The sequence below is a fragment of the Trachymyrmex cornetzi genome, unplaced genomic scaffold (genome assembly GCF_001594075.2).
Source record: "Trachymyrmex cornetzi isolate Tcor2-1 unplaced genomic scaffold, Tcor1.1 scaffold21, whole genome shotgun sequence".
Taxonomy (NCBI): domain Eukaryota; kingdom Metazoa; phylum Arthropoda; class Insecta; order Hymenoptera; family Formicidae; genus Trachymyrmex; species Trachymyrmex cornetzi.
Genome location: NW_017296741.1, coordinates 144,886 through 154,775, shown reverse-complemented (window position 1 = coordinate 154,775; position 9,890 = coordinate 144,886). Strand labels below are relative to the sequence as shown.

General features: G+C 31.6%; 1 protein-coding gene across 2 annotated transcripts in view; it reads right to left on the bottom strand.

The window, feature by feature from the left end:
• Positions 1–5,979, bottom strand: part of Sarm (sterile alpha and armadillo motif) — a 117,465-nt gene extending 111,486 nt beyond the window's left edge. The window contains exons 1-2 of one of the 2 annotated variants that reach the window (XM_018505628.1): positions 5,714–5,979; positions 3,925–4,128 (exon numbers count right to left, since the gene is read on the bottom strand). In XM_018505628.1, coding sequence (XP_018361130.1) covers positions 3,925–3,966 — 42 coding nt within the window. In that variant the 5' untranslated portion in view covers positions 3,967–4,128; positions 5,714–5,979. The remainder of the gene's footprint in view (positions 1–3,924; positions 4,129–5,713) is intronic. The other variant, XM_018505629.1, reaches the window with a different exon arrangement.
• Positions 5,980–9,890: the final 3,911 nt, after the last annotated feature.

Here is a 9,890-nt window from a genome sequence, read left to right as displayed (position 1 = left end):
CTCTAGAACTCTTGAGGGGGCAACCAGAACTCTACTTATATTTTCAATTTTTTGAAAAAGTGGGGCCAGCTTTACAGAGATTCTAAAAAGTAACGCGTTACTTAAAAGTAACAATAAAAAATCGTTATTTTTCGTTACTTTTTTTTGTAATTATGCAAGATGAGACGAGCCTACTATCTCACCGATTTTGATGAAATTGAAAAAAGAGTCATTCGACGCATTTTTGCATTAAATGAACGAATCTGATATAAAAATAAGTGTCACTCTGCCCGGTAAACTGAGATTAATTAAAGTTGATGACTATTCTATATAATTAGAACGGATAATTAGGACAGATAAGGAAATCTGTCCTAATTTCATCCAAATCGATGAATAAACGTGTCTTCTGCATAATTACACTTTTTAAAATGGTAAAATAGGCTTCTAAGGCAGAGTATAAATAAACTATAAGATATTTAGAAACATATTTATCTTTGAACATTTTTATCTTTTATTAATATTTTATATACTTATATTTAATTCTGTGGTATTTTATTATATTTTATTATAAAATATTTTAATTTTTAGTGTTCTTATGCTAAAGTTCTTATGCAAAAATGACAGTGATTAAAACAAAAATAGGCAAAAAGTTTTTTGTTTATTTATTATAGTATCTATAATTTTATTGTCCGTGATGGCCATGACCTATAAAAAAGTAACGATACAAGAGTAACGGGGTCAATTTCGTTAATCATTACTAAAGAAAATGTAACATTGTTATTTTCTCGTTACTAATAAAAAAAATTAACGGTGTTACCAAATCGTTACCAAAAAAAGTAACGAAAAAATAACGTTGGGAAGTAACGTCGTTACAAGTAACGCATTATTTGTCAACTCTGAAATTTAGGTAGATTATTTCATAAATAATGTCCCATATATCATGCAAACATTCCTAGTTAGTACACATGTAAAAAATTGGGACATGTCCAAAGAGAACAAGAAAATTAAAATAATGTCAATTAACATCATATCGACCGAATCATGACAAATTCGATCAATAATCAGTTATTATGACGTCAAATTGACATTATTGTAACTTCTTATTTTTCTTGAATAAGATGTCCGCCAAAAATGTTATTTAGGCATCTTTTAGATATAATATGTGTGTACTTCTGATTTAGTATTAATGTAATGAATCGCGTAATTTAAAATTTTCTTGCAGTGAAATAGAAACAGATACAAAAGCTAAAAAGGAGAGAGAAATTGAAGTATTTAAGAGCAAACAAGTTTTACAGGAGAAAAAGAAAAAGAAAACAAAATTGATGAAGCTAATGAAGAAATTCAAATGGACGTTGAAATTGTGAAATCGTAAGCTGTTATGTCTATTACTACACTTTTCTATTAAATATTATGGGAAGCAGACAACGATTCACACCGTTACAATTTCCCTGACGATCACAACGACTTTCATCTAAGTTTTTTAGTGTTTTTCTGGCGCTGTGATTGTCTAATTGCAATGTGCACAACTGATATATACTCAATATTATGAACATATAGACAATATAGGATTAATAATATAATATATTATAGGACCGTACATGTGATAACACAAACTATAGAAATCAAAGCCTTTACACGGTCTAGCTGGATCTTAATGCTTGTATGATTCTTATGTGAATTTATATACTACGTATGTAGTCCCACAGAAACGCGCGCCGAAAAATTTCCGGTCTTGAAACGCTAACTCTACTAAACTACCGCAGTAATATCACGAGTTAAAATTGACTAGCAATTTTTAACTATTTTTTGATGCTTATTCGCATCTTCTAAACGATCTTAATGATGATGAATAACATATTAAAAACTGTAAATAATTAATTCTTATTGCGAAAAATATTACCTAATATAGGATTAAATTAATAAAAATAGGAAAGTGTACAGTTAATATAGTAATTATTATCAAGTTATAAAATTATTATTAAGAAATAAAGACAATAATAAGCGCATATTATTTATACTTTTATACACTTATTATTCTTGATTTCACAACTGCAATAAGTATTTATCTGGTTTTTGTTGTATTTTTCTTTTGTTTAATTTTTAATAAAATTTAAGTACTTGATTTCAATTTGAATTAAATACATTGTTATGACACCAATTTTGGTGAATAGTGGTTTTGGTGAGATTGTTATTAAGAAAGTTTTTCTTGTTTTTTTTTTTTGGTAATGTGTGTGTGTGCAAAATATCACGTTACTAATACAATGCGTTTTTTCATAAGTCTTCGCAACATTATTAGCATTATAAAATATAAATGCGTTATTCCTATACGCGTTAACGGGAAGTAATTGGATTTTAAACGGGCTTTGTCGCCAAACATTAACTTTATCCGGTGTTGCAGCAGTTTAATGCAACCTTTGTTTAATGTTAATTACGCTAACAATAAGTGAAGAAAAAATTTTTAGAGAAAGCCTTTTCTTTGGCATACAGCACGCGATAATTATTGCAGATTTCTCTTTTATTAGAATATGAATCTTTTTATTCATTAAATAAAATTCAATAAGTCGAATAACGTTTTTCTCACAATCCATCTTTTTGTTATTATAAAAAAATATTTTATTATTACATAAAAAATTCATTTTTGATATACATTTAATAGACTTTAGATTGTAATATCGAAAACGTTAATGCCAATAACACACTAACGAAACAGTAGTGCTATTTAAGTTTAACTTTTATTTTCATTAAATTAGTAATTAATTCAAAATTCGTATCGTAATTCATTGAGATCAGAATTATAAATGCCAATTATCGGTAACTTTTAATAAAATGAACAGTTTAGAAAACGTATTTTAGCTAATATCTTATAGTTTTTAAGAGACTACCACACATTGTGCGAGCATTCGTTATTCTCGATTCGAAGGCCGCGTGCCCGTTCCATCGTGTGTAGCAGTTGCAAAATGCACGATGTTTATCGCAATGAAAGACAGAAAAAAGAAATGGAGTCTCTTCCCCGTGAGGGCGCCCGTTTATCCCTTCCCATGGGTATCTCCTTATAGAACACGCGTTTTTGTCTCGTACACATTGATAGATCTAACGATGCCGATCGACTGACTGTGCAACCGATCGCTACTAACTACAGATGCCACTGGCAAATTCCTCTCTCGTCGTGTAAAAAGGAATTAACAATTGTAGGCATACCGGTGACTTTTAAACACTCGTCCTTCGAAATCAGGTCTATAAAGCTAGTGTAGGACCAAAAGCAGAATCAAATCGAACCTGTTGGAATTTTTAGTACTCATCATTTTGTACTAAATTGTATCATTAATAATTTTGTACTGTGTGCCATTTCAAAAAAAATCGTAACGATGTCAACTTAATATTAACTTGGCAAGATCAATTTAAAATAAAAGAAAAATATAGTATATGAAATCAATAGGATTGAATTTTTACTATTTTTTTTGTACTATCAAAAACAATTCGATATTACGTATCATTTCCAAGAAAACAGTGGCGCTGCCAGTTTAATATTTAAGTTGACAAAACTATTAAAAAAACAAAAATTAACACAATTGAATTTGTACTAATTTGTACCATTGGAAGTAAGTTAATATTTTACATGTTTTCTCCTTAAAATGACTTTATTACTATATACTTTTACAATCTATATTTATTACTTCAATAAGAAAACCTATATGAACCTGGCACTTGAAAAAAATTTTTTTAAAGACCATCAAATTAAGAACCATTAATTTATTTGGCAAAGAGGTCCAATGTTTCTTACAGGCGTATTTAGCGCTGACTTTGGATGTAAATCTTATCGTAATCTTGCTCCAAAAAGGCAAGGTGCTGCCATCTTTTACAAATACTAGGAAATATTGGCGAGCGCGGTCTGTTCGTATTTATCAACGATACATCGCGATATTGGAGAATATTTGTCCTACATACCTTCTTGTTACGGTACGCGCAACAGGATGATTCGTTGCCCATGATTCTCGTGATCGATCCCGATGACGATCTTGATCAACCGCGTCAAGCTGCCACAATTCTTTGATCTGCGCCGTTCGAAACATCGCCCGGCTCTTCGTTGCTCGCTTCCCTCCTCCCGTATTTCGTCCTCGTCATCTTGATTACGCACGCATCAGAACCTGCCTTGTGAAAGTTGTCGTACATCAGCATCGTTTTTTAAAATTAAGAGTCAGCGCCGAAAAATCGCTGCTGCGAAAACGTTGCGAAGCAATTAGACGTTTTTCTCTTTCGTCAAATTTTCTTTATTATTTTTGTTATTATCCGTCGAAAGTCAAGTCTTATTAGAAACAGAGAGGAAAAGAGTGAAAGAATAAATTAAAAACGTGAAAAAATGTCAGCGCGCGTTCATAAAATGGAACGCGGCTGTAATTAAGATCTTAATCGCGTGGCTAATTAATCGCACTTGCAACATTTTAATTAATTTTCCCCTTAATTTGCATTGCCAGCTATTTGTCTTAATATTCTGCACAACGCGCGTTGCAATATATATATTCTTTTTTTTTAAATCGTGAATTAAATGATAATATTGATTTAATGCAAGGTTATTTGTGCAGAATTTCAATAAAGTTATAAATTAAAAAATATAGAATTAAAAGAAGAATAAAAATGTCTTTGCTATTAGTCTTGATTTTATAATTATTGATTGAAAAAGTCAATTTACAATATAAATCGAATATCGTTATCAATTATAACCAAGCCTAATCACTTTTGATTATAATTTTAAACTTCTCTAATAATTGCTTTTTTTGTAATATTCTTAATAATAATTAATATATAATATGCAGTCATTTTTTACTAGTGAATATATGATCAATGATGCATAAGTATTTCGACAGCCGTAAGAAACTTTTTTTCTACAATAAAAATAGAGTATGATGGAATCTCTAAGTTTTTTTTAGGTTACTCAAAGTCGTACTTCTTCGCGCGCGCGCGTTGCTTGACTGGATCATTATTTATTACTCTATCAAATATTCTATAAATAATGATGAAAGATTTTTTGTTTTTTTTTTCATTTTGCTCGTATTAAAATATTGCTCTTATACAGACTTTATTTTGCTTATATATTATTATTATCATACTCTCTTCTTTATAGTCGAGAGATTCTTCATTATTAAATAATATTATTTATGTTATTGTAAATTTGAAAAATATTATGAAACTGTTACTACTCATTCACTAATTTTATTCTTTTATAACTTACGAATTATTTGTATATATATATATATATATTTATACTTTAATATTATGAAAACTGTTTGAAATAAAAAGAACAGAAAGAAAAGTGATCGAAAGTGAAAACAAACTACGATATACGTATATGTCCAATGTTAATTGAATCGCTTGTCTCTCTATATCAAAATATTATGCTCACACAAAAAGGTCGAAAAAAAGAGAAAAACATTAATCCAAACACAAAATCGATCAGTTGAAATACATTCACATCTTCGGGATGGCACAACATCCTGTTACTTATCATTCACTGATAAACAAATATTGCATATATTAAGAAAAATCGAATTAAATCTATATATTATCCAAAGTACATAAAGAACAATGTTAATTCCTATCTGTACGTTCATACAATTTTTACTTCTATCCAGAGACGATATGGTTGCTTTCGTTTGCACCTGTATATCAAGAGATCACTGCTCATACATTATAATACACAAACAAGGGATTAGTTGTACAATTTTTTTTTTCAATTTACCAGAGAATTACATTCGGCTTGTGTCCCACGTAGCAGTACTCATACTGGAAGAGATCACGTTAGTAATTCACATGAGTAAGATAGGACGATTGGATTCGCGGATTGATCGTTCGCGTCCGACGTTTTCAGCACACGCGTCTCGACAAGCTCGCGATAACGGTACGGTGTGTTCACGCACGTGTCACCGAACGCGTCCCGGTACGACGCGGCGACTTCCAAAAACTGCCGGCCGAATTGTAGGAAGGACCTGGTTCACGCGCGCTCTACGCGAACAGCAGGCCGACACGCGCGTGTTTACGCGTGCGCGCGCGCGATGCGACCGAGCGCACGGTACCAATATCCATACTGGCGAGTCACCGCTTTATTTTCCACCGTTACATCACTGTCGCGCCGGTAGCTTCGGCATCGACATCGCGTCGGCCTCACAACGCGCTGCCTCACTCTTATCGGCACGCAAATAAACCTCGCACGCGAAACTGCAACTCGCACGCATAATCTGCATAGGATGCAGATTGCGACGTTTCGGCGCGATGCAACGCGATCGGCCGAATCGTCGGAACCGATCGGAACGCGTGGTATGAAACTCGAAGCCGAAATGAGATCTTTTTTTATTTTTGGCAAGTACGACAGGTTTAGTTTAAAAAGGAGTATAACGATTCATTTTTGGATAATTTTAATCTGTTTTTGTTTTAAAAACATTTGTATTTTATCTGTAATTTTAGAGACATTTTGTGTACGTGTGACTTCTTATAATATTTTGATATTGATTGATTAAATGTTAGTTTTATAGCTTATATTGATTTTTACTGAGATACATTGATTATCTACAATGTTGTTTTGTATCAAATAAAATTTTAATAAATTAATATAATAGATATATTTTTTTAATGTAATATAATTTTATGAATTAATCTTTCAAATGAGAATTTCGCCTGCAAATTAATATACTTTAAAATGTTATATGTATTACAATTATATATATAATTCACACTTACAAAATAACTTATTACTTATTAAAAAAACCGATCTTGAAAATATTTGTTTTTAATAATATTTGAGAACGTAAGCAAAGTGATTATTCTGCCAACAAAATAAGTGAGTTGACTTATACTCAACTGATATTGTTTTAAGTTGCAGATGTGTATTCAAATTAAAGATGACTTATTTATATTATTCTGACCGAAACGCACCGATCTTTCTTCGGATAAATAACTTCGTGATTTTAGTGCAAAAAGAATCGCAGAGAAACTATACGACGGGTGCATCACGATACGTTCGTTGTGCTACTGACATCGCTCATGCATTTCACGCGCAACACGTGCTGGCCGTAAACATCAGCTTACGTCAGACGCGACGTACTCAATACGTAAATCCGTTTTGTCAATGAAAGAGTCACGGCAGGAAATCATTTCGCGGATTTAAGATAGTTTGCGTCGTGTAGGAATCATTTAAAGAATGGACGTTCAGATTAAATTGCTGCTTGTAGCTATTTCTCATCAAACTCGAAACATTGGAAACAAGGAAGAGAGACAGAAATGAAGAATCTAATGAAGAAAGAGAGAGAGAGAGAGAGAGAGAGAGAGAGAGAGAGAGAGAGAGTATGATAATAAACAATAATAAATAGTTTTGTCAAAAAACTTTTTTAAAAAATGACATATAGACACTTTAGCTTTTTTAATTGATAATTTAAAGTAATTATATATTTATACTAAATAAGACAGTAATTATATATACTAAATAAGACGACAATAAAATTCTGGACTCGAGTAGAAGTACACAGAATTGTTTCTGGGTGTGTAAGATACACATCGGAATGATCTAGGAAGAAACGATAAGCTTGAGAGTGCTGCTTAACGTCTTTAATAGAATAAATATCATTCCATAACATTTTTCCCTCTTAATGGTATCCTCACCTTGACGAAGGCGAAAGTTTGCTGGATGAGGGAATTTGCGTACTTTTTTTAATGATCCGAAGAGTTATATCTCGAAAAGCGATAATATAATTACCAACGGGATCATCTTAGCCAGAGGCTAAAATCAACGAGAAGAATCGGACTAAGAGCGGTATTCATAGTCAGATATTCAAGACAGTCTTAAGAAGTAACGAACCAATCAGAGGGCCGTATTAGCGTCTTAAGACATTACTTAAGACAGTCTTGAAATAAGAACGGACTATGAATACTGCCCTAAGAAGGATACCAGTACTGAAAAAAAAATTTGATAGCTACAAAATGTTGAGTGAAATAATATCACTCAAACGTTTGGTTAATGTATAACCAAAGCTAATTTTACTTTTCCAAATATTTAATAAGTATTATCAAACATAATATAACTAATAGTTTGATAATAATTACTAAATATAAATATTTAAAAAAAGTAAAATTATTTTTGGTTATATATATTAATCGAACATTAGATTGAAATTATTTCACTCAATATTTAGTAGCTATTATCAGATATTACTTTTTTCAATGTAGATAGCGATCATGAAACTTTTTTCCTATGGCGGAAGTGTGAAAAGTGAAAAATTTCTGAATGTTAAAAATTTTCACTTTTCAACGTTTTTGTCTTAAGAAAACAGTTACATGATCACTAATCTGATACGCTAATTAGTTGGTTGAGGCGATGCCTCTATGAGGTGAATCTACTTTTTAATATCCAGTAAAAACTTTTGTTACCAAAAAGGAAATAGATTTAAAGAAAATAAATTTCATTGCTTGTAAAATTATAATTTTATAAAGTTTTTTGTTTAATAAGTTAAACCGTTATTTACGCCGTACGAGAATTTACACTGTGAAGGACCAGTGTGAAGTTGGCCCCTAACTTTGAAAAAATTAACCTTCTATAAAGTTTTTTATTATAATTTATTTTGTTTAAGTTTTTGATTATAATTTTCGATTATATTTTTTCAATACTTACAATTACGATAAAGATTATTTTTTTACAATAAAAAACGACGTATTTAAATTTGTTGTATAACAAGCGGATATTGTAGAAGTGAGGAATAATAAAGAAATGCCGATATTTATCAAAACATGTATAACGATTTATTGAGGATCTATCCAAGCATGTTAAATTTCTTGAAATGCAGGTACCTATCTATATCTACTCGCTAATATTACATCAGACGCGCAATTTTACTCGAAAAAATCGACCGTGTGTACGCATACGGTCCGTGCCTAATTTAGAAGGAGAGTTGTGTTTTGTGGAGTCGCTTTTTTTTCTTTTTTTTTTTTCTTTATTAGTCTCGTATCGAACTCTCTTCTCCGCCGGCACGATCGACGGCCGTGTGTATGTGTGTGTACGTACGAGGGTGTGTATGGTATATGGAAACCGGAAATGGACGACGGCTATAACGACGATATCTGTCGCCTATTGGCTTGCTACGATAACGGTAAACTGTACATTACGTTTTAAGATGCGCTACAAAAGTGTGACTTAATCTTTTCCCTTGGTCGATATCGCGGAAGGAAAGGAACAGTCTTTTTCATGGTTCTCTTTCGCGATTGCGAAAAGAATTGGCCAACGGCGTGCTTACACTGCACGATTTTCGAGCGAGATCGTATAACATCTATTTGTGTAAAATATGTGAATGTTTGCTAATTTTCTCAACCAGTCATAATCAAAAATTGTTTATACGTAGTTTAACAGAGTAAAAGGATTTTATTCATTTTTATTATTTACTCATCATGATTAAAAATTGTTCAATTATTATTTTATTTTTGCAATCTGATTACATTTTGCCTAACTTCGTAATATATTTTCTGTAGTATATTTTGAATGATGTATTGTAATGATATCATTCACGATATCGCAACACAATCGTGCGGTGTAAATGTGCTGTTATGAGGAGTGATCGCCGATCGCGATCGTGCCGGCCGCAATAAATATACGCGATGGATTAGCTTACAGTAGTTTTGATTGCCAGTCTTCGGTGCTTTGTGTTTCCTTTTGTATGGTCATCTTTATATCTCATTGATGTTTTTTCTTTGTTCAGTTCCAAAGGTCGAATACTATATGAATACTCGATTAAACCCTCGGCAGATTTTCGTGTTTGAATGACATTAACTTTCGCGATTATAGTTGATTACAATTAATTTGGTATGCGAAAATAAAACGACGTATTTTTTCTCAATTATCCTTCCACGAAAAACGAAATATTAATTTAAATTTAATT